The sequence below is a fragment of the Petaurus breviceps genome, unplaced genomic scaffold (genome assembly GCF_028583685.1).
Source record: "Petaurus breviceps papuanus isolate PSGF00001 unplaced genomic scaffold, PetGlider_PUasm1.0 90903, whole genome shotgun sequence".
Classification (NCBI taxonomy): Eukaryota; Metazoa; Chordata; class Mammalia; order Diprotodontia; family Petauridae; genus Petaurus; species Petaurus breviceps.
Window position 1 is genome coordinate 4634404 of NW_027187376.1, and position 22263 is coordinate 4656666.

The 22263-nt window shown below is 38.6% G+C and overlaps 1 protein-coding gene across 3 annotated transcripts in view; it reads left to right on the forward strand.

The window, feature by feature from the left end:
* BARD1 (BRCA1 associated RING domain 1) overlaps positions 1 to 22263 on the forward strand; it is a 142815-nt gene that overhangs the window by 28232 nt on the left and 92320 nt on the right. For 2 of the 3 annotated variants that reach the window (XM_069075205.1, XM_069075206.1), the window contains exon 3: positions 1074 to 1222. The exons of the other annotated variant lie outside the window; for it this stretch is intronic. In XM_069075205.1, coding sequence (XP_068931306.1) covers positions 1074 to 1222 — 149 coding nt within the window. The remainder of the gene's footprint in view (positions 1 to 1073; positions 1223 to 22263) is intronic. 3 annotated transcript variants of the gene reach the window in all.

Consider the following 22263-nt stretch of genomic DNA (forward strand, 5'->3'; position numbering starts at 1 on the left):
GAATGCTTCTGTGCTTGAGACCAGTTCCCTGTTGAGGCTTCAGCTGTGGGTGTGGAGTCAACACTGTTTCCCTCTGAATTTGTTTCCTCCCTCTCAGGATAGTAGGATTCCAGAGTCTTTGTCTTTGCAGTCTGCTTTCTACCCCTTTTGAGTCTGGTCCTAGCCACGCCCTTCCTTTAGGGTTCCTAAGCATTTACTGTTTAAGGTTTTGCCCTGGGGCAATAATTACTATGTTTTCAGGGTCAGAGGAGGGGATTGGAGCAGCAGGTGTTCACTCTGCTATCCTGGTCCCTGGAGGTCCAGATAGGGGCTTTTTAAATTTCTGGGCTGTGGATTGGTAGTCCCAGGAGGAGATGCTGCCCCTGTCAGGGAACCTGCATTTGACTCTTATCCTCCTCTGTCCAGTCCCAGCCCTGTGGTGATAGGCCCTTGTCGTTTTTGGATCAACTTGCCGCCATGTTGATTAGGCCTTGTCCGGGGTGTCCGATCTCTGTGCGCCTTGGTGTCTGTGCCTATCCCCACCGTGGTATCTGGGCCTCAGTGCTGCCCCAGCTCATCTTCTGTGGGCCTCTAATCTTGAGCTATTTTAAAAGATATTTTATTTTTCAGTTAGAAAGTATTTATTTTGTCTCCCTTTTCTTTCTCCCTCATTGAAGGAGTAAAATAATAACAAAACTTGGTAAGAAATATATATAGCTTTACCTTGTGTAAAAAAAAAATATTGCCTATTGATCTTTTATATAAAGGGATGGGGTAGGAGTGGGGGAAATACATGATAGTGGGTATGGTTATATTGGAGATAAGCCTAATAATTAGTTATTATGGGGGAGAATGGAATGTGACCCATATTTCCAATCTCACTCTGGTTAATTGCACACTTCTTGGGATTATGCTGTGGCAGGGACCCCCACTTTGAAGACCACTGTTTTAGATCATTGTGGACAACTCTGGGAAGTTAGTTGTAAATAATTGCAAAAAAAAAAAAAAGTCCTAGCAGCTGATAAAACTTCATTCATCTTTTCCTTTGTACTTATAATGTTGGGCTAATTTGAAAATGATTTTATTCTCTTAAGTACATGTGTGGCCGACTGCATTGGTACGGAATGTCCAGTGTGTCACTCACCTGCCTGGATACAAGATTTGAAGATAAACAGACAGTTAGACAGCATGATCCAACTTTGCAGCAAGCTTCGGAATCTGTTACACAACACCCCGGGTACAGGTGAGAAGGGTTCCTTGGGGTCACTTGGTAAAAAAGGCTTGTTATATTTACTTGGCCACTTTGTTTGGCTTACCTGAAGATTCACACTAAGGCAGCTGAATGAGTTCCTTTTGTCTCTACTTCTTCCACTTCCCCCTCCCCCCGCCCCTCTATCACCCCTCCACACACACACAAAAAAAATAAAAGAAATTTGACTTATAAATACTTCAAGAGACATTAGAATTCTACAGTTAGACTCCTGAAACAAAACTATAGGATGGTGGGGTTTTTTCTGTGACATTCTTTACTTCATTAAAACATACTTTTTTTAGCAGGTTTGGACAAAAACAATTGACAGTATTCTAGATAAGTTGGTTTGTTTTGAAGAGAAGTAGAATCCAATATTCATTGTTCTTTTCTTCCATTCCGTAATGAAATTGTGGTTGGATGGCCCAAGGTGTTTTTAGATTCAGTTTATTACCCAAATACACTCCTCACATGCTTTCTCCAGAGAACTAATTAGGGATGAAAAGACGGTAAGGTGATTGGAGTTTCCCAGTAATTGAATTTTGGAATCCTTGTCTTTTTCATTGACCAGAGTATATCCTTCCTTTTCTCTGTGGAGAGCTTCTTCTAAATTGATATCTGCCATGGTGATTGATATGGAATGGGAAAGCTGCTCAAGGCTACTCTTTCGGTCTTAAATTCCTAATTGGGTGTTTTTGTCCAATGCAAAATAGGAGGTTTATTGGCCAAAATAACTTGATGGCAATGGAAAAGGTGGTATCCAAAGACTTGATTTCCAACCCTGACTCTTTCACGGACCACCTATTGTCACCATTTTCAATATAGTAAAATGATAAATCACATATCTCAAGCTAGAAGAAACCTTAGAAGTCAACTTGTAAAATCACTGGACCTAGCTATACTTTTTTTTTTAAGCAGTTGGGGTTAAGTAACTTGCTCAAGGTTACACAGCCAGTTATTTCTGGGTGTGGTGCTAAGTATCTGAGCCCGGATTCGATCCCCAGGTCATCCCGACACTGGAGCCGGTGCTCTTACTCGCTGAGCTACCTGGCTGCCCCACCTGGCTATACTTCTATATATTCTTGAGATGCTTTTCAGAGTGTAGACTCTGCAGCCAACACATTACTAGGGTTAACCAAGCCCCCTGGAGTTTCCGTGAGTAAGTAACAGAAATAGAATTTGAACCCCAGATCCTCTGAGTCTAATTTCTCTAATCCTCAGTTCAGTTATCTTTAAATTAGGGAATAATATCCTTAGTAACTTCCTCTCAAGGTTATCCCATTGGCACAAATGAATAATAATTATAAAGTGCTTTGGAAACTTTAAATGTCAACTCTTGTTGACTTTCTGTTTGTGTTTCAAGAACCTATGACTTCATCACCTTTACTGATGTGGATCAGAATTCCTCTAATGCCTTATTTTTAGTAAACTGTCTTCAGTTTAAACTGTGTTGCTAGGGCTGAAAAATGTATCACTGCTGAACGAACCTCTAGTGATGATTTAACTCAGTAAGGTTGGTTTTCTGACAGACAACATAGTTTGTCACTTTTTTCAGTTTTTCCAGTTTGGATAGGACCGATTTGGATTTATATTCCCCTCTCGTAGCCTGGTTAGCTATGTCATTGTCTGAAAGGAGATTTCCCCTTTAGTTATATGGCTAGCTAGCTACGGTGATGGCCTAGTATTTTTAAGATGAATTTTTATTGAAACCTTTTGTTTCACATTGTCTTAACTTCTCCTTGTGTCTTCTTTCCTCCCCATACCAGAAAACCATCCCATAAACAAAGAATATTGTTATTTTTATTCTGAAGTTAACAAACACCAAAAATACCAAACAGTTTCAGAAGAAGATCAGAAAGATTATATAAGAAACCACAAGTCTTTTACATATAGCTTGATTGGTTTAAAAGAGTGTATTTATTATAAAGGATGGCTCTCAAGGAGGGCAAAGGGGAAGGATGCTGGGGAAAACTGATCATTTAAAAAAAAACAACACATCAATAAAATGCTTTTATTTATTTTTAATTTATTTATTTTTATTTATTTATTTATTTTATTTTATTTATTTTTAAGAAGTATAGAATATGTACAACATGTTACTTTTAAAAGCCTTTTATCTGTTTTCTCCTGAACTTCATTTTATTCTTATTTTTTATTTAAATTTAATTTTTTTTCAGGGTGGCCAGGTGGCGCAGTGAGTAAGAGCACTGGCCCAAGAGTCGGGATGACCTGGGATCGAATCTTGGGCTCAGATACTTAGCACCACACCCAGAAATAACTGGCCATGTAACCTTGAGCAAGTTTCTTAACCCCAATTGCTTTAAAAAAAATTTAATTTTTTCATTAAGGAAAAGTCTGCCTTCTTTCCCTCCTACTCAGAATGAGAAACAAAATCCTTATTACAAACATTTATAGTTAAGCAGAACAAAATTTCACATTAGCTGTGTTGTCCTCTGTGTATACATTCATACATACAAACATGCACACACATACAATGCACACATGTGCATATAAGCACACATATACATACATATATGCATAATACATATGTGAAGTCTGTAGAGTATGTGGGTTCATGTGCACACAAAATTTTATATTATATGTGATTTTTGGTTTTGTTGATTATTTTTCCTCTTTTTAACATTTTCTAATAAAATAGTCATTGTCAAACAGCTGTGAAAGATTTAGGTTATAAACACATGTACACATGTATTTCATAATGTATCTCTCCAAGTCAGTGCAGATAATGAATTGCTATCCCTGGTACTGGCCAGCTAAATGAATAGGAAAATAATGATTTTTTTAAAAAATAAACTATCCCCTCAGTCTTAAATGGGAGGTCTTAGTATCAGGCGAAGAAGGCACATGTAGCATGTGAAATACACTTACATATCTAAGTCTTAAAGACATAAAACACATACACACACTCCATAATCTTAACTTTTGAATTCATTGGCTCTCTCAGAAGTTCTTTCATCATGATTCTTCTGGAATCATGACTGGTGAGTTGTGTTGATCAGAGATCCTAATTCTTTCAGTAAGACTATTTTATTTAAAAAAAACAGAGGAAGAAGAGGAAATTAATCAGTAGCACATCAGAAAACCCCGCAGACCCTGAATGTGAACATTGTAATGATGAGATTTATCTCTAGGTAATACATTTCTCTTTCCAAAATACTAGATTATGTTGTCCTTAAACAAACGCATGTTTCCCTGGGTGCAGAGAGGCTGCATGTAGAACAGTGCATTGTGTTTTGGGACTAGCCCCAAAGCTTTATGGTTTTATGATGGAAAACACTACAAAAGTCCAAGGTGGTGATACTTTAAAATAAGAAGTGGGTTACTATATTAACCAGGAACGGCGTTCCAGATTTGGCTCTTCCTGTGTAATTAGGTAGGCTGGCTTTGAGCCCATCCCTTTATTTGCCTGAGATGCAAGTGTCTGTGGATGTAGTGTTGGGAAACCTTTGTAGTGCTTGCTTGCCCCAAGTTATCAATGTTATCCCAGTACCTGGGTTCAGCAGGCTTCCCATGCCTCCTAGGACCAGAAATTTGATGCAAAGACATTACCAGTGATACTTCTTGCTGGAAAGAGTGGTGTGTGACCGGTTGTTCCATTCCCTTAGCTTATATTGATTAATGGCCCAATTGTGGTTTGAAGTTCTGGTCCTTTGCTTTATAGACTCCACAGTATTTTTTTATCATTGTTGTTTCTCAAGTCCTTCCTATTTAACCTATTTCAGCACAGCAAACTGTGTGGCATCTGTTAACTGAAAAGTCGGATCTACAGTGAAGCAAAATGACCCTTAATGGCGTGACAGCCATATCAGTCAGCAAGCTTTTGTAGGTACCCCGCTGTGAGCCGCAGGTTCACCACAGATGAGGGGGAGCCTGAGGAAGTTTGCTTTTAAGACTTCGGAAAAGCAGATATTGATGGATCCCTGGTGGTGCCAGAAACCTTGTTGTATGTGCCTTCTTCAGCTGGTTGGAAGCCCTCCCATCTAAGACAAAGGGGAGAGTTCATTTTGAAGAGTCATTCAGTATTTTCCTATTCTTTCAGATGGCCAGTATCAGAGTATTGATCATTGTCTTCACTTCTTGGTGAGATCCCTTATGAGATGAATTAATGTTTCATCGTTTGGATGCCTCCTAGAGTCATTAGAATTGGATTTTTAAATTAAATTTTATGTATTTTTCAGTAAGCAAAAGTCTGCCTTCTTCCTGTCCCACCGAAATGAGAAAAAAAGAAAAAAACAAAGCTCATATTACAAATGTGTATAGTAAAGTAAAACAAATTCCCACATTGGCCATGTCCCCCCAAAATGTGTGTGTGTATATGTATGTGTACATACATCATACCATTGGATATTATATACAATAATAGCATAGTTATTATACATACTAGTGGTATATCATGATACATTGAAGTATATTACATATTTAATATATTTAACTTCAGTATTACATATGTAGACATATATACACACGTAAAACACCTTATTCTCATAGTGGGAATTTAACAAATGCTTCTTGACTTACTGTAGGTGTTTAATGCATGGTTACTGATTGATTGACTTCTGTCTTTAAGGTTGCTTCTGGTAACCACATCCTATTACTATACTATGTTTTGACAGAGAGGTAGGTGGTACACCCGGATACCAATGGAGACAGATAACACACACACACACACACACACACACACACACTCTACCATCTATGTATATATTTATGCAGGTGTGTACACATAGATTATGTATGTGTAGACATATATCCACACATATGTGTACACGCATAGCCCCTCTACTTCCCAATATAGATGGGACTAGCAGAATGAATCCAATGGAATGGTCAAACTTCTCCCACATTTTCCTCATCTTACAAAAAAGAACCACAACAAAAAACCTGTATTTTACAATTTATCTTCCAAATGAACCTTATTACTTGCATTTACTATAAAATATATAATTACTGTAATTAAGGTGGGTAATTAGGAAGAACTTGTCAAATCATGGACATAGTATATGGCAGAGTAGAGATAAAGGAGCCTGATTTATAGTATTGCTTTCCAGAATGAGCTTCTAAATACTCAAGCAGATTTTCCTCGGTTCAGTGTACTTTAAAGAGAAGAGATTGTCTGTCATAAATTTTCCTGACAGCCATTTATGGATAATTTTACCTTATTCTTTATAACATAAGCTGGCTTCTTCCGCTAATGGCATTAAATTTGAAGGCTTTTTTTTTTTTAATGAAAAATTTTCACTTGGTCCTTCTCCTTGTTTTAAATCAGACCTCACAGGTGTTGGTCAGTTCCTTTTAAGCATATGTCGATGCTGGGGGGCCGTAAGAAAGATTAAGTTTGATTATGCTTTCATAAGATTGCAATGTCCCCTTTTTCCCCCTGCATTTTCTGGCATAGGGAGAGGGGCCGGTCTTCCTTTAAAGAATGTTTCATGTGTGTTGTGACATTTTCCCGTAATTGCTGAAGGTGAGTGTTTGAATAGTGGTGTTTGTGTGCATGTGTGTGTTTTCATAGGGCTGAATTTTTCTCGACTTAGAAAATAATCATTCTTCAGTGAAGCTGTTAATGTTGCGCAGATGGTAGCAAAGCGCTTCTCTTTGATTTTTAATAAAGAACTAGTTTGTCAAAGAGATTTCTCAACTTCTGTTGTGAAACTCATAATGGAGAGTAATTGGAAAGGCACACAATGTGCATCGTTATACCCCTTTGATGCAGATTAATGATAGCTAAGCCACATTTTCTAATTGCCTCTCTTTCTCTCTAGTTTGTTATTGCATTACGGGAAAAATTTGGAAAAGTAGCTCCCTAGCTGTCCATATATCTCCATCTCAGTATTTTATGATCTACCCTGAAATGAGTAGATTCAAGGAGGGCAGTTTTGTTTTTCACATCAGCATTAAGAAACTTTGTTTTGGTTTTATGAAAGGGGAGAACGCTTGTATGAATGGAGACCCATCTGATGAATTATCATATATATGAATATATCACATTATTGCATGAATATTTGCTTATAAACACCGGTACAGCTATGAATAGTTTTGGTTGTGTGCCAGTAGAGTAGACTTGGAAAAAAAAAAAGTTTTTGCTGTTTCTGTCCAGTGGACAACTGATCCAGGCCTAACAGTTAGATTTGCCAAGGTGTTCTCTCTAGGTGTTAGGATACACATTTAGGGAGACAGCATCCTGTGTGGGTCTGGGTTAGTTATGTCTTGGGTGCCTAGGAGGAGATTTAGAGCTAGCAGAGACCTTGCAGGCTTCTCTTCAGTCATTCGTTTTACAAATGAGGAAATAGACCAGTTGAGGTGAAATGACTTCATTGTCCAAGGTCAGACAGGGCAGCAGTGGGAGAACTGGGATTTGAACTCAGGTTCTTTGACTGCCAATCTAGTGCCTTTCCAGTACCACTCTGCTTCCATAATGTAAGGGAATTTGCTTAACGAATCTTAACCCTGTGCATGTCAGTTATTAATCCATAGAAAAATCCTGCTTATTACCTGGTGAGTTGAATTAGACAGTAGTCATAAAATGGGGCAATCAGTAAATATTTTGTAAGCTCCTACTATGTTCCAGGCACTGTTAAGCACTGGAAATTTAAACTTTTACTGCTGCTTACTGTTCTTTTATTTAAGAGCAGTTGATTGCTGAGTGGAAGGAGCCTATTGTCCTTGTAGATTGAGGCCTTTAGGGGCTCTTTTCTGCAGGAAGGTTTTAATTAAGCCTGTTTTAAACACTTCTTTTGGGACTTGGGGGAGAATTATGAAGTTTTCCGGGCCTTTTGTGTTTTTATGTCTGCATGCATGCATGCATGAATGCATGTATATATACACATAACCTTTTTTATGCCTTTTGTGTATGTATGTGTATATATATGTACATATAAAACTTTTCTATGCCTTCTCTGTATATACATACATAACCTTTTCTGTGCCTTTTTGTGTGTGTGTGTGTGTATAAAGTTTTTCTATTCCTTTTGTGTGTATATATAAAAAAAACTTTTTCTACTTTGTGTGTGTGTATGCACACATTTATGTACATGATTGTTATGGGTTAAATTAAATCCTTATAATTCTAAATCACCCTCCCTCCCCTTTTAAAAAACATCTTTTTGGACCATTCTGTGTTTTGACCTTCTCTCTAAAGTGGAGATTTTATCAGAAGAGATTTCTTTTAAAGTCTCCTTATCACTGGTGAAAAGGCCTTGCTGAATCTAGACACAGAACCCCTCTCTATGTGATTCCCAGTCTTGCCTTTTCCATTCCCACCTTATACTTTGGATTTCAGGTTTTTTCGTCTTGATAACTTTGTATCTGTACCTTAGATTGTCATATGAGATATTGCATGACATGGTGAGTGGGAGGTCGGTCCTGGAATCCATAATGAGCCCATGGCTCCCTTCTCGGGAGAATGTGTGAAATAAAATGCATAAGGTTATGAAGGAAATCAGTTACATTGAAAGAATTATCAATAGAGTAGTAACAATAAATAAATTTATGGACCCCAAATTAAGAACCCCTGACATAGAAGTTAGATTTTAGTTGAAACTTGAAGTAAGGAATTCTGTGAAGGAAACCTGGGTTCAAGTCCTGACAGTGAGATTCTCAAGCTTTGTGACCTTGGAGAAATCTTGCCATGTTTCAGGCGACTGCCTAAGACCATAAACTAGGGCAAATTCTGCATGGGTAAAGAGAGTTTCCACACTGGCAGACTGTGATACTAATGAAATCACCAATGAAATATCTGAATCTAACCCCCCCATCCCACTCCATCCCAGCACCCCTCCAAGTATAAACATACTGTGTTTCCCTGATAATAAGACCTATCCCGAAAATAAGCCCTCCCCTTACTGTGTAAGATTCCTCTAAAATAAGCCCTCCCCCGAAAATAAGCCCTATTGAGATTGCTACTGTAGTGAAGGTGATCCCCTGTGCTACACGCTCATTACGGTACCCTCTGTATGTACCGTCCCCCCCCCGGGGGTGAAACACACGCTGCGCTCTGAGCTGCATCCAATCAGAGCTGCAGCAGTGAGCGCGTCATCCTGTTCTTTATTGAATTCATTATTGAATAAAGGTACATTTTTTTGTTCACATTTACCTGTTTATTAAAATTGCTGTCAATGTTCATTAAAATAAGCCCTCCCCTGAAAATAAACCCTCTGGTGTTTTTCTGTCCAAAAAAATTAATAAGACAGTGTCTTATTATCGGGGAAACACGGTATGAGAGAGACAGACAGACTTGAACTTACAACTTCTTGGTAGAATGCATTATAGTCTTTAAGACTTGGCTCAAGGGGTGGCTAGGTGGCGTAGTAAATAGAGCACTGGCCCTGGAGTCAGGAGGACCTGAGTTCAAATCCGGCCTCAGATGCAACACTTGATAGCCGTGTGACCTTGGGCAAGTCACTTAACTCCAATTGCCCTGCCCTCCCCCCAAAGTACTCTGTATAAGGTTAAACTTGTAAACATTGCTCCTCCTCCCCCCAAAGGAATGCAGACATCTTGGGAGCAAAGACTATTTGTTGTGCATTTTTGTATCCTCGGCACTTGGCATAGTGCCGGGCACATAGTAGGTACTTAATAAAATGCATGGTGATTTATAGATTCCTGAGTCCAAGGCCAGGCCTTATCCATTATGCCATGCTGCTTTTCATAGAACAATATGGAATACAAAAGTGAAATTTGAAGACAAAACCTAGACATCGAAACATGGTATGCATGTGGGGAGGGGAGATTTTATATATATATGTATATATAGCCAGAGGTTTTATGTCTCATTTCAAGAACACTTTTTTACCCCAGTGATAAGAGGATTTTTAAAGAAGCCTCTTCTGATAAACTGTCCATTTTCACACATGTATGGAGATTTTGTCTATAAAGCATGTTTATTGTATATATTATTTATATCATACCACATTTATTCTGTACATCACCTATATATCATATATGACATTTAAATATGTAGCACATGTATCATATATAAATATGACCAGAGGCTCTGTTTCATTGGGAATTTTATTAGAAACAAGTTGTTCAGTCATCTTCAGTCGCGTCCAACTCTTCATGACCCCCATTTGGGGTTTTCTTGGCAGAGATGCTGGAGTGGTTTGCTGTTTCCTTCTCCAGCTCATTTTACAGATAGGGAAACTGAGGCAAGCAGAGTGAAGTGGCTTGTCTAGGGTCACACAGGTAGTAAGTATTTGAGACCAGATTTGAACTCAGGAAGAGGAGTGTTCCTGATTCCAGGCTTGGTGCTCTAGCCATTGCACCACCTAACTGTGCCTTAGAAACAATTATGATATTAGGAAGACTGCTGCAACTTAAGGCTTTAACATTTGCATTTATCCAAGGACATGTTTATGGAAGAATGGAGGAGACCTTGAGTCTAATCTCATCTGCTAACTAACTCAGTGACCTTGAGCAAATCACTCAATGTACCTGGGCCTCTCTGTCTGTTTATCCATAGAACAGGGAGTATTGTTCTAGACCATTGACTGGGAAATGTACAACCTGCTTCCCAGAATGATTTTTATATTTTTTAAGTGAAATTTCATTACCTTTAGAAGTGTAAAAATCATCCTTAACTCCATGGTCCTAAAAATCAGGCAGTGGGCAGATTTGAACTGGTTAATTGTTGCCTCTTGTTCTAGACAGTAGGATTGTAGATATAAAGTTAGAAAGGACCTCAAAGACCACCCAGTCCATCCTCCTCAATTTTAATTGACTGAACTTAGGCCCAGGTATGTTCATTAACACTAAAAGGAACGGAATTTAAGAATACCTCCTTGAAGGATCAAATAAACTTGTAGCAGTTGACAATGCCTGGTCCTTATTCTACTCCCCCAGAGTCCCACAGGTTGCAGGTACCAGAGATGGGATTGAACCCAGGGTTTTGGGGTTTTTTTTCTGTACCACATTACCTGCTGAGTCCTCTTCAAGTTGTAAGGTTCAGTGATACTGTGTTTGTGAACGGTATTATCTTTCTGCCTCCCCTGTCTGTTCTCTGTAGGCTAGAAAAGCTGTATTTCTGATCTCTCACACATGACATATATTCCACCTTCAGTTTTTTCTCCCCCATGCCAGGAGCACATGCATTCCTTTCCTCTTCCACTTACATTCCCTTTTCCTTCAAAGCTCCACTCACAGGAAGCCTTTCCGGATTCTGCCATCTGCTAGTGCCCTCCCTCCCTTAACCAACCTTGTCTTTCTTTCTTTATTTTTTTGTATATATACTCAGATCTATAAATCTTGCCTCCCTGAGGTTGTAAGCTGTCTTAAGTCAGAGGCTGTTTTGTTTTTGTATGCCCACATCTGCCACACAGTACAAACTTAATAAATGCTTATTTATTGAGAAATAATGTGAGTGTATTTTTGGAGGATTTTTGCTAGGGTGAAGTATAGTCTCAGGTCTTGAGTCCCAAAATAAATTAAAATGGACTTAAAAGAATATTTGGGAGCAGCTAGGTGGTACAGTGGATAGGGCACCAGGCCTGGAGTCAGGAGAATCTGAGGTCAAATCTGGCCTCAGACACTTACTAGCTATGTGACCCTGGGCAAGTTACTTAACCCTATTTACCTCAGTTTCCTCATCTGTAAAAGGAACTGGAGGAGGAAATGGCGAATCATTCCTGTATCTTTGTCATGAAAACCCCAAAGGGATCACGGAGGGTTACACATAACTGACATAAAGACAACAGCAAACCGGATTTAATGGTATGCATACTAGGGTTCTTCAAGGGCCTAAGCTTGTTATTGTTGTCCAAGATTTTGATAAGCTTAGAGGAGTTTTTATGAGTTGGAAATTCTTTTTGCTGTTTGAAAGGCAATGGACCTTCCATAACTTCATTTAGAAAATGAATGCTGCCATTGCTCTTAGAGCAGAGATCAATTGTGGCTAGAAAGGCAGTGTAGTCAGATTTGATCTATTTTCATCTTGTAAACACACTGCCTTTTTAAAAAATAAGCAATTTTGATGAAAGACCCCAGTCCGTAAAATCAGACGGCTGCTGTTGATGAGCTCTTATGAAAATGAAGGAATCTTGTATAGGATAGAGAAATGAACCAAAGAGTTGGGAAGACCTGGTTCTGTGCCCCTGAGACGTGTCACATGACCCCCTTAGAGGTGTCAGGCACGTCCAAGACTCTACAGATACAGAAGAGGTGCCAGCCTATATTGGTGGAGGAAGTTGCCTCCCCTGGAAGTTCCTTATACTAAAATAACAGATTAAGACCCTATCCCTATGAAATTATTGACAGTTTGAAAAGATGAGACTTGCCAAATTGTCTCAGTACTTGTCCTAGTACTTTAGATTTTTTTATTCTACCATATACTATGGTGATACACCATATGGAAATAACATGGTGTTCACAAGACATTATGGCACCATGGAAAAAGCAGTAACTCTGTGTGACCTTGGATAAGTCAGTTGCCTTTTCTCTTTCATCACCTGTAAGATGAAGGCCTTGGACTTAACAGCCTCTGAAGTGCCTTCTACCTCTAGATCCCTGATCCTGGGTTCCTTTTATTTTTTTGTTTTTTGCTTTTTTTGGAGGGCAGTTGGGGTTAAATGACTTGCCCAAGGTCACACAGCTGGGTTCCTTTTAAATTAGAGGTGTATAGCCCCTGTGTTGTAACGAAAACAGTCTGTAAACTTTTAAAGGTTTACAGATAGCTGTTTGGAAATGAGACTTACGATTTTGTCAATGTGAGGGATTCTTGGAATGGAAACTTTTACTACTGATACAGATTGGGGCACTGGGAAATCAAGTGACTGGGCTATGATCTCACAGCTAGTGTCAAATGCTAGCCACTGTACCATACTAACTATTATTAAATATACTCTTTTGTTCTGTTTGTATATTTTAAATAGGCAGCTAGGTGGTCCAGTGGATAGCGTGCCAGGTCTGGAGTCAGGAAGACTCATCTTTGTGAGTGCAAATCTAATCTTAGATACTTACTAGCTGTGTGACCTTAGGCAAGTCACTTCACCCTGCTGGCCTCATTTTCCTCATCTGTAAAATGAGCTAGAGGAGGAAATGGCAAACCACTCTAGTATCTTTGCCAAGAAAATCCCAAATGGAGTCATGAAGAGTCAGACAGGATAGAAATGAAAATAAACATATAAATATATAAATAAATAGAAATAAAAAAGTTGCTGGATTTTTTTGTTTTTTCCTTTCTTATTACATATACAGGAATATTTAAATCAACTACATTTAGATTTGAGTAAATCAAAGAATATTTGGACCAGTAGGAACTGTTTCGTTGTTCTGGCCAGCTTAATCTCTGTGCCTTTTCTCTTCTATCCTGATTTTGTAGAAATGAGGAATTGAAGGCCGTGATCTGACAGTGGCCCAGCCAGAGAGGCAGAAGTTGAACTTAGATATCCTGCCACTGCTCACTCTTAGTCCCATCATATTAGAGTTATCCTTAGGGTCAAAAGTGCTGATGAGGGAGGAGCTTAGTGAGAAGTGTCAGTGAGAAGTGGTTTGGAAAATAATAGGAAGGGAAGAAGCCCTTTCTGAGTATGAACTGATTGAGAGACCGAGTCAAGGTTAAAAGCCTAGAGAAAGTAAAAAAAAGACTGCATCAAAACTTGTCTTACATTTCTATTGGAAAAAGCCAGCTTTTATGGATTGTGCAGCTATCTGCATAGGACTTCCATGAAAAGCCTTCTTGATTGGTATAGATGTATATCGATATCTTTATATGTATACATACATATATGTGTATGTTTAGGTATGTATGTATATAAATAAATGTAAACATATGTATGCAATACATGTATACAAACACATATATACATGTGTGTATGCATACATGTATATGTGATAGGATTTATACCTGGAAGGGAACTTAGAAGCCATATAGGCTAATCTCCTCATTTTTCAGATGAGGAAACTGAAGTCCAGAGAGAAGTAACTTAACTCAGAACCATAAAGATAGTAAATCACAGAATCAGGATTTAAACTTGGGTGATCTGAGTTGAAATCCGGTGTTCATTTCCCCATGGTTCGACCTGCCACATCCATATTTTCATAGTTTGTCGTCTCATTGAAATGATTATTTTCTTTATTCATACAAATTCTGACCCATCCAAACCTTCTCATCTTGGGCCATTCTTGTCCATGATCCTCTATGGAGAGATTTTGGGGATGACTATCCAATGAGGCCTTCCTTTGGGTCTTTTAACATTTTATGTATTCTGGTGTAGCACTTAACTTGGCCATCACTTTTCTCTTATCCTGGCTATAGAATCAGCCTACCTTAATTCCCCCATTAAAAATGTATCCCTTTCCCTAAGAACTGTCTCTCCAGTCCATTTTTCTTTTCTCTTTTTTAAAGAGAGAGTTAAACCTGAAGCCATATATAAGTAAATGTGAGTTAAATTTATAATATTCTTTTCTGTAACACTTTGCTAAAAGCTTATCTACCATTTATATGGTGCTGTAAGTTTTGCAAAGCACTTTTACATATAGTGTCTTATTTGATCTAACAACAACCCTGTGAAGTAAGTGCTGTTGTTAACTTCTTTTTACAGATGAGGAAACTGAGGCACAGAGGTTTATAGAATTGTCCAGGTTCCCATAGCTGATGAGTATTTGAGGCAGGATTTAAACTCAAGTCTTCTTGACTCATCCACTATCTGCTTCAACAAAGTTTTATTACTTAATTGGTGGTGGGAGAGTTGGGAAGGGATCAATGAAGAATAGGATTGGGGAGGAAATAATAAATATACTGAGTCTAGAAATATAGGTTTGGACGAGTTTTTGAAGGGTTTTAAAAACTTAGCCAGAGGAGTTTATAATTTATCCTAAAGGCTAGAGTTTACTGATTAGGAAAGTGATATGGTCAGATCTACGCTTAAGGAAAATCACTGGTGGCTGTGTGGAGAATGGATTGGATGCGTAAAGGATGGATCGGAGTAGAGAGACTTGAGAGGCAGGGACACCAGATAGGAAGCCATTGAGATAAGTTGGAAGGTGAGGGCCTGAACAGAGATGGTGGGTCTGAGTAGAGAGAAGGGCCTAGGTGTAAGTGGTCTTCTGGAGGAAGATGTGACAAGATTTGACAACTGATTGGTTGTGTGGGATGAGGGAGAAGAAGAGTCAGAGATAATGTGGAGATGGAAGAATATTAGTTCCTTAGCAGGAGGAAGGGATTGGTGGAAGAGTGGTGGTTTTGGAGAGAAAAGAATGAGCCCTCTTTTGGACGTGTTTAGTTTGAGATGCTTAAGGGATGTCTAATAGGCAGATGGTAATTAGGAACTTAAGCTCTGGGGAGATACTAGGCTGAATATATAGATTTATGAGGCATCTTAGTAGATGATAATTAAATCCATGATAGCAGATGAGGTAACCAAGAAACAGTACTGAGAGAAGAGACCCCCTGGGACACTCATAAGTTGGGGTGTTGTGATAGTAATGGCAATTAAAGATTCCCCTGTATTGGCTTGGTTATCAAACTGATTGTGTTAAAACCCAGAGCTTGTTAATCCCACCTGTGGGATGGACTTGTTGATGTGAAAAGAAAGTCCTGAACTGGGAGGAGCTGGTGACGTAGATTTGGAGAGACAAGAGAGAGGCAGAAGAACTTTTTGGAAGCAGCACCCACGTGGAGGCAGAGAGAGAGACTGAGAAGGATTGCTGGGGGCCACTTTGAGTTGCCCTGGACTTTTGAGACCTGCCCCTTGAGCTGCCAAGGACTGAGGAGACATGGCTGCTTTGCTGGTACTTTGTCTGTTTTGATGTTGTTTTGCCAGATTTGTCCACTGGTGAAAGACAGTCCTTTTGTTGAAGAAGTCCTGGAACCTGGCTGTTGGCTAAGAAGCCCTGAGACTGTCCTGCAGACAGAGAGTGAATACTGTCCACTGGTGAAGGACAGTGCTGTTGTTGCAGGGGTCTGGGAACCTTTCTGTTGGTTCAGAAGCCCTGAAGAAGGATTTTCTTGTTGTATGTTTACAGAAATCCTGGGAGAGGGTTTTGCTAATGTTTTCAGGAGTTCTAGGACTGTTCTACAGACAGAGGATGAATTCATGAAGAGACTGGCAATGTATCTTGTGGCCTTACTAAGCCTTGTCTCCCCAGGAACTGATTGCTGAGAACTTGCCTCTTGTCAAGATGAAGAAAAGACCTCCATTTGGGTATTAAGTGCTGTGCTTAAACTTGATATAACTCTGGGGTAAATTCAGTTGTGATCCAGGGGTGGGGAACTTTTGACCTTTTTGTGTTCTATGGTTGAACAAATGAATGTACTTTACTTATGTTTGGAAACTAATCTCCATTTGAGAAGAGGGGCTTTGTGGTGGACCAAATGAAGGTACAGCCTAGGGGTGGAGTAGTATTTAGAACAGGGACTTCTAAATGATTGAATGATTGGAAGGTCCTGGGGTGGGGTAGTCCTTGGAGATTATTTAATCACACTTAGTAAATGCTGTATTTTGAATGATGTCATATTTTGACCTTCTCTGTTCTTGCTTGGTCACTGAATAAAATGGAGAGCACCTATGCTGGTATTTTGAACCTTGGGAAGTTGCCTTTCCTTGGCATTACATTACAGGTGTGTGTGATGAGACTCAGGAGCCAACAGAGGAGACTGAGAATGTATGGTCTAACAGGTGGGAGGAGAACCAGGAGAGAGTCCTGTCGATATGCATGTGTAGAAGGTAGAGTCCTCAGGTATAATTGAAAAGTCTAGAAAGATGAGGTCTGAGAAAAGACATTTGCAATTAATACATCATTGGTAGCTTTGGAGAGGTGAGTTTGCATTGAGTGATAAAGTCTGAATCCAAATTATAAAGGATTGACACGCGCACACACACATGAATACATATATATATATATGTGTGTGTATATATATATTATACATATATAATAAGAAATTGTAAAAATAAATGATAAAAATCCAAATTACAAAGGGTAAGTGAGAACTTGAGGGCTTGCTAAAGTCAAGTGACTCTTGTTTAAAGATTAGGGTCACCTGTACGTGTTTGCTTCCAGGAAGCAGAGAAGGAACCAGTAGAGAAGAAGAGGGTGAAGATTCCAGAAAGGGTGGGGAGATGATTGAGGTTGCAGTGTATTGGGAGAAGATAGGATAAAGGTAAGGAGATGCATGTAAAGAGGTTGGTGCTGACCAGTATAAGGGCTACCTCATTATCAGAGATTTGGGGAAAGGAGGAAAGAGTGTGAGATGAGGCCAAGGGATTTTCAGATGAAAAGAAGATAAGAGGGAGCTCAATTTTCTCATGAAAGTAGGAGGCAAGGTCCTTAACTGCTTGAGGGGGTGGGCTATGGGAGGCCTGAGGAAAAAAAGAGAAGGTTTGGAATAGTTTCCAAGTGAGCAAGATATGTAATCAATTAGGAAGAAATAAAGAGACAACTGGACAGTATAGTTGTATGACTTCCTCTAGCTCCATTCAGTCAGTCAACAGTCAGTCAGCATTGTGGCAAGCCCTAAGGATGCAAAGAAATACAAAAAACCCAAAACCAACAAAAAAACCACAGTTTTTTCCTTTCACAGTGTTCACGTTTTGATTAATCATCTGAGTAGGTGGTGAACAGCAGTGGAAGAGGCACATGGTGTGTGTGGTCTGGAGCTAGGGTTTGGTAGGAGATGTGGGGGGCAGTAGGGCAAGGGAGGCGGGGGATTAGAGAGTTGAATTAGTTAACTATAGGGTGGAAATAGAGAAGGGAGGAAAGTAGAGTCAGAGAAGGACCATGTATTCTGAGAGAGTATTGAGGTGGAGTCTGATGTCTCCATGAAGGTGAAAATGAAGTATGAGAGGAGTGAGTCATAGAGGGACAGTTGGAGAAGAGATAGGAGACCTTGGCCAGATAGAGGCATATTCAGAGGTTTTGATTAATGAAGTGGGGGCACGCTCAGGGCACAGGGTTAGGAAAGGTATTTTAAGTGGGAAAGCATGGTGTGTAGAATAGTCTTGTCTGTCCAGGCCTCGGGATGTGTAGAAAAAAGTGTATGAGCTAGCAAGATAGAAAGGTAGACTGGTGTCTCATTGTTGAGGACCTTGGAAGCCGGGCAGACAAGGGAGCCTTTGAAGGATTTTGAGTTGAGGAGTGTCTTGGGCACCATACACTGGATTCAACAAATCCTCTAGTTACTGGCCTTCAAGGTTCCCATTTATTCAGCTGAATTTTTTCTAAAATTATTTGTCAGTGGAAGAATTTTAGTTTTCATTTGATTTTCTTTTCTACAGTATAATATGATATACAATATGATACAAAAAATACAATATAATATAATGACATGCTATAATGTAATATAATATAATATGATACCATGCACTATAATATAATATGATATAATACAATATAATATAATATACCATTTATAGAGCCCTTTAAGGTTTGCAAAGCACTATATATTTATCTCATTTGAGTCTCATGACAGCCCTATGAGGGAGATGGAATTATTATCTTGGTTTTACAGATGAAAAAACTGAGGCCAAGAAAGGGTAAGTGATTTGCTACAGGTCACACAGCTAATAAGTATTTGAGGCAGGATTTGAACTCAGGTTTCCTTGATTACACATAGATATATACCACTAGAAAAACGAACATGAGATATATGTTTCTGTTTATATGATAAGTGCTTAATTTTTGGCTTATTTCATTTTAATATTTAAAGGATATTGTGACCATTACAGTGGCAGAGTAGTGTAGTGGAGAGAATTCTGGATTGGGAGTCAGAGACCATGAGTTCAAATCCCAGCTCTGACTCTTGCTACCTTGGGCAAATCAATTAATTTCTCTTGTTCCCTATCTGTGATCTTTTTCTTCTATGAACTACTTGAAAACTTTTAGAAGTTATTCTAGTTTTAAACCAAGGTGAAATGAAAGAAATATTAGCTGAAGCAGGGAAAAGAGAAACTAGTTAATTTTAGACTTTAGATTAGATTGGAGTTTCCAGCCTGCCAACCCAGATGCATTAATATTTTTTAAACAGGTAAAAAAAAAATGCCATGAAATACATTGTGTAAATATGAAATATCCAGAGGGAAATTAGAAATAACATCTCTGCTCCTAATTCCCTTGCCAGCATTTGAAAGGCAAGAACATATTGTAAAGAGGTCTCAATCCCAGAAAAGAATTAAATTAACTTTGTGTTATAGCTGAGGGAAGGGACCAGAGAGAAACTCAAGAATAAACACACTTGAGAATTTTACATTGAATAAAATGGAACGAAGTTCCATCATCTACGTTTATTTTTCTTAAACTCTGCTACTGGTTTCTAGAAGTAACGGGGATGAGACATTAATTTTTTTTTTCTTTTTGGAGGGGGAAAGGTAGGGCAATTGGGGTTAAGTGACTTGCCCAAGGTCACACGGCTAGTTTTGTGCTAAGTGTCTGAAGCCGGATTTGAACTCAGATCCTCCTGACTCCAGGGCCAGTGCTCTACTCACTGTGCCACTTAGCCGCCCCAGTAATTTTTTTTAAAACTTTGAAGTCTGCTTGAGTGTGGTGGTATGAGAAATTTTATTTAATGTTCATTTTGGTATGTATAAAAATATTTGGAAAAAGCACCTTCTAAGAAGAAAAGGTCATAGAATTTTAGAGATGGGAGTCTTGTCTAACCCCCTCAATAATGATGATGATGATGATAGCTAACATTTTTATAGTGTTTTAAGGTTTGCAAAATGCTTTATAAATAAAGATTCTCATTTTATACCCTCAACACAATCCTGGGAATAAATATTGTTACATATATTGTCATATATTAATATATAATTACTGTTATATAATATACATTATATCTGTTATATATAATATAAATTATATGTTATATACTGTTATGTAACATACATTATATCAAAGTATTATATAGTAATGTAATGGAAATGCAAATTTAAAGATCTTCCCTGCCCCTAGGCTAAAAGTGCACCTGGAGCCTGGGGTGGGAGGCTTGTTTTTGAGTAGATACTTTTTGATTGGCCAATGGTTCCAGAAGGTTGTTACATTCTCTGAGCCAGGAGAAGGCTATATAAACCCTGATTTGAGGCTTTGTTTTGTGGCTCACTTTGAAAAGTTTTCTGTGATTTGATCAGATGAGACTCTGGGAAGCTGTTGTTGAGAGACCCCGGCTTTGAAAAACCTAGATGTTGATTTGGGGCTCACTTTGAGAAGTGTTCTGTGATTTGATCAGATGAGACTCTGGGAAGCTGTTGTTGAAAGCCCCCCGGCTTTGAAAAACCCAGATGTTGATTTGGTATGGATGTAATGGTTGGACAGTTTGGAAACCTGTCTACTTGATCTGTTTCTCTGTCTTGATAATTCTGTCTGTATACTCTGAAGTTCGGGGTGCTGACCTTTTCCCCCTGAACTAGGTAAAGGATACATATTTGACTGATTAAAGTAAGCTTGTTAACCCATTTTGAGTTGCTTTCCTTTAACAAAGCAGATCTAAGAACCTGTGTTGGCAGCCACCCTGGGGAGGCTTGGGGTGCTTGCTGCTACAAGTAATGATAGCAAATAATAAACAGTATATTTAATAATATGTAATATATAATAATTTGAGCTAATTGCTGATATAATATAAATATATAACTATGTAAAATTTATAATTACTTTTATTTAATAAGTACTGTAATAACCCCATCTTACAGATGAGAAAACTGAGGCAAATAGGTTAAGTGACTTGCCAAGGGTCGCACACTTAGTGAGTATCTGAGGTTGGATTTGAACTCAGGTATTCGTGACTCCAGATCCAACACCTTATCTGTTGTGCCACCCGGCTGTGTCTTATTCCTCTTAAATAGCTTGCCTGAAATCATACTGGTAGTAAACACATGCAGGATTTGAACCGAGGTCCGTCCTTTTACATATATATAGGTAGTGCTCTTTGTAAAAAAAACAACAACAACAAAAAAAAAAAACCTAGCTTGTGCCCCATCACCTTATCATTAGAAGCATTGTGGTATGTGGGAAGGGGGAAAGAGTCCTCCTGACTTGGATTTCATTGGACCCGGCTTCTAATCTGACCTTGGTGCTTGAGTGAATTAACTTGTCTAGGTCTCGTTTCCCCTCTCTGTAAAGTGAGGAAATTTGATTAGATGGTCTCTGAGATTCTGTCCAGCTTTCAATCTTTGGTCCTGTTCCCAGTATGCTAGAGATGGAGAGAGGAACTTAGAACATCTACTCATCTTCATTTGGCATCAGAAAAGACCGATTGGTACCAGGGAGAGAATTGAATTAAGTGTAACAGGCCTTGGCAGAAAAATGATTTATCGTTGTGGTTGATAATGACCTTTAATTTATACTTCTTTCTCTTTTCCCCGTTATTTTGACCTTTCTTATACTTTCTTTTACTTCTTGAATAACATCTTATCAGTCCTCCCTCTTCCCTTCATCCAAATGCCGTCTCAGCAGGAACTTTGCCTGTGGTAGTGGGTTGAGTCAGATTCTTAAGGTTTTCTTCTGCCCTAGAAGAATTTTCCATCCCTTTATATTTTGTTATTTTCTTTCTATTTCTCTGTGTGTTTTTGTTAGCTGTTTTTAAATATGGCTTGAAGGAGAGAGGCAAGGAAGATTCACAAAATGTTTGGAAGGTGATACTTACATTGAGAACTCTTTCCTTTCAAGTTTTAGTTTGTTTTCTTCTGCCCTAGAAGAATTTTCCATCCCTTTATATTTTGTTTTTTTCTTTCTATTTCTCTGTGTGTTTTTGTTGGTTGTTTTTAAATATGGCTTGAAGGAGAGAGGCAAGGAAGATTCACAAAATGTTTGGAAGGTGATACTTATATTGAGAACTGTCTTTCCTTTCAAGTTTTAGTTTGTTTTCTTCTGCCCTAGAAGAATTTTCCATCCCTTTATATTTTGGTTTTTTTTTTTTCTATTTCTCTGTGTGTTTTTGTTGGTTGTTTTTAAATATGGTTTGAAGGAGAGAGGCAAGGAAGATTCACAAAATGTTTGGAAGGTGATGCTTATATTGAGAACTGTCTTTCCTTTCAAGTTTTAGTTTTGATGTTCAAAAAAAAAAGACCAGGCAACCAGTACAACCCACTTAT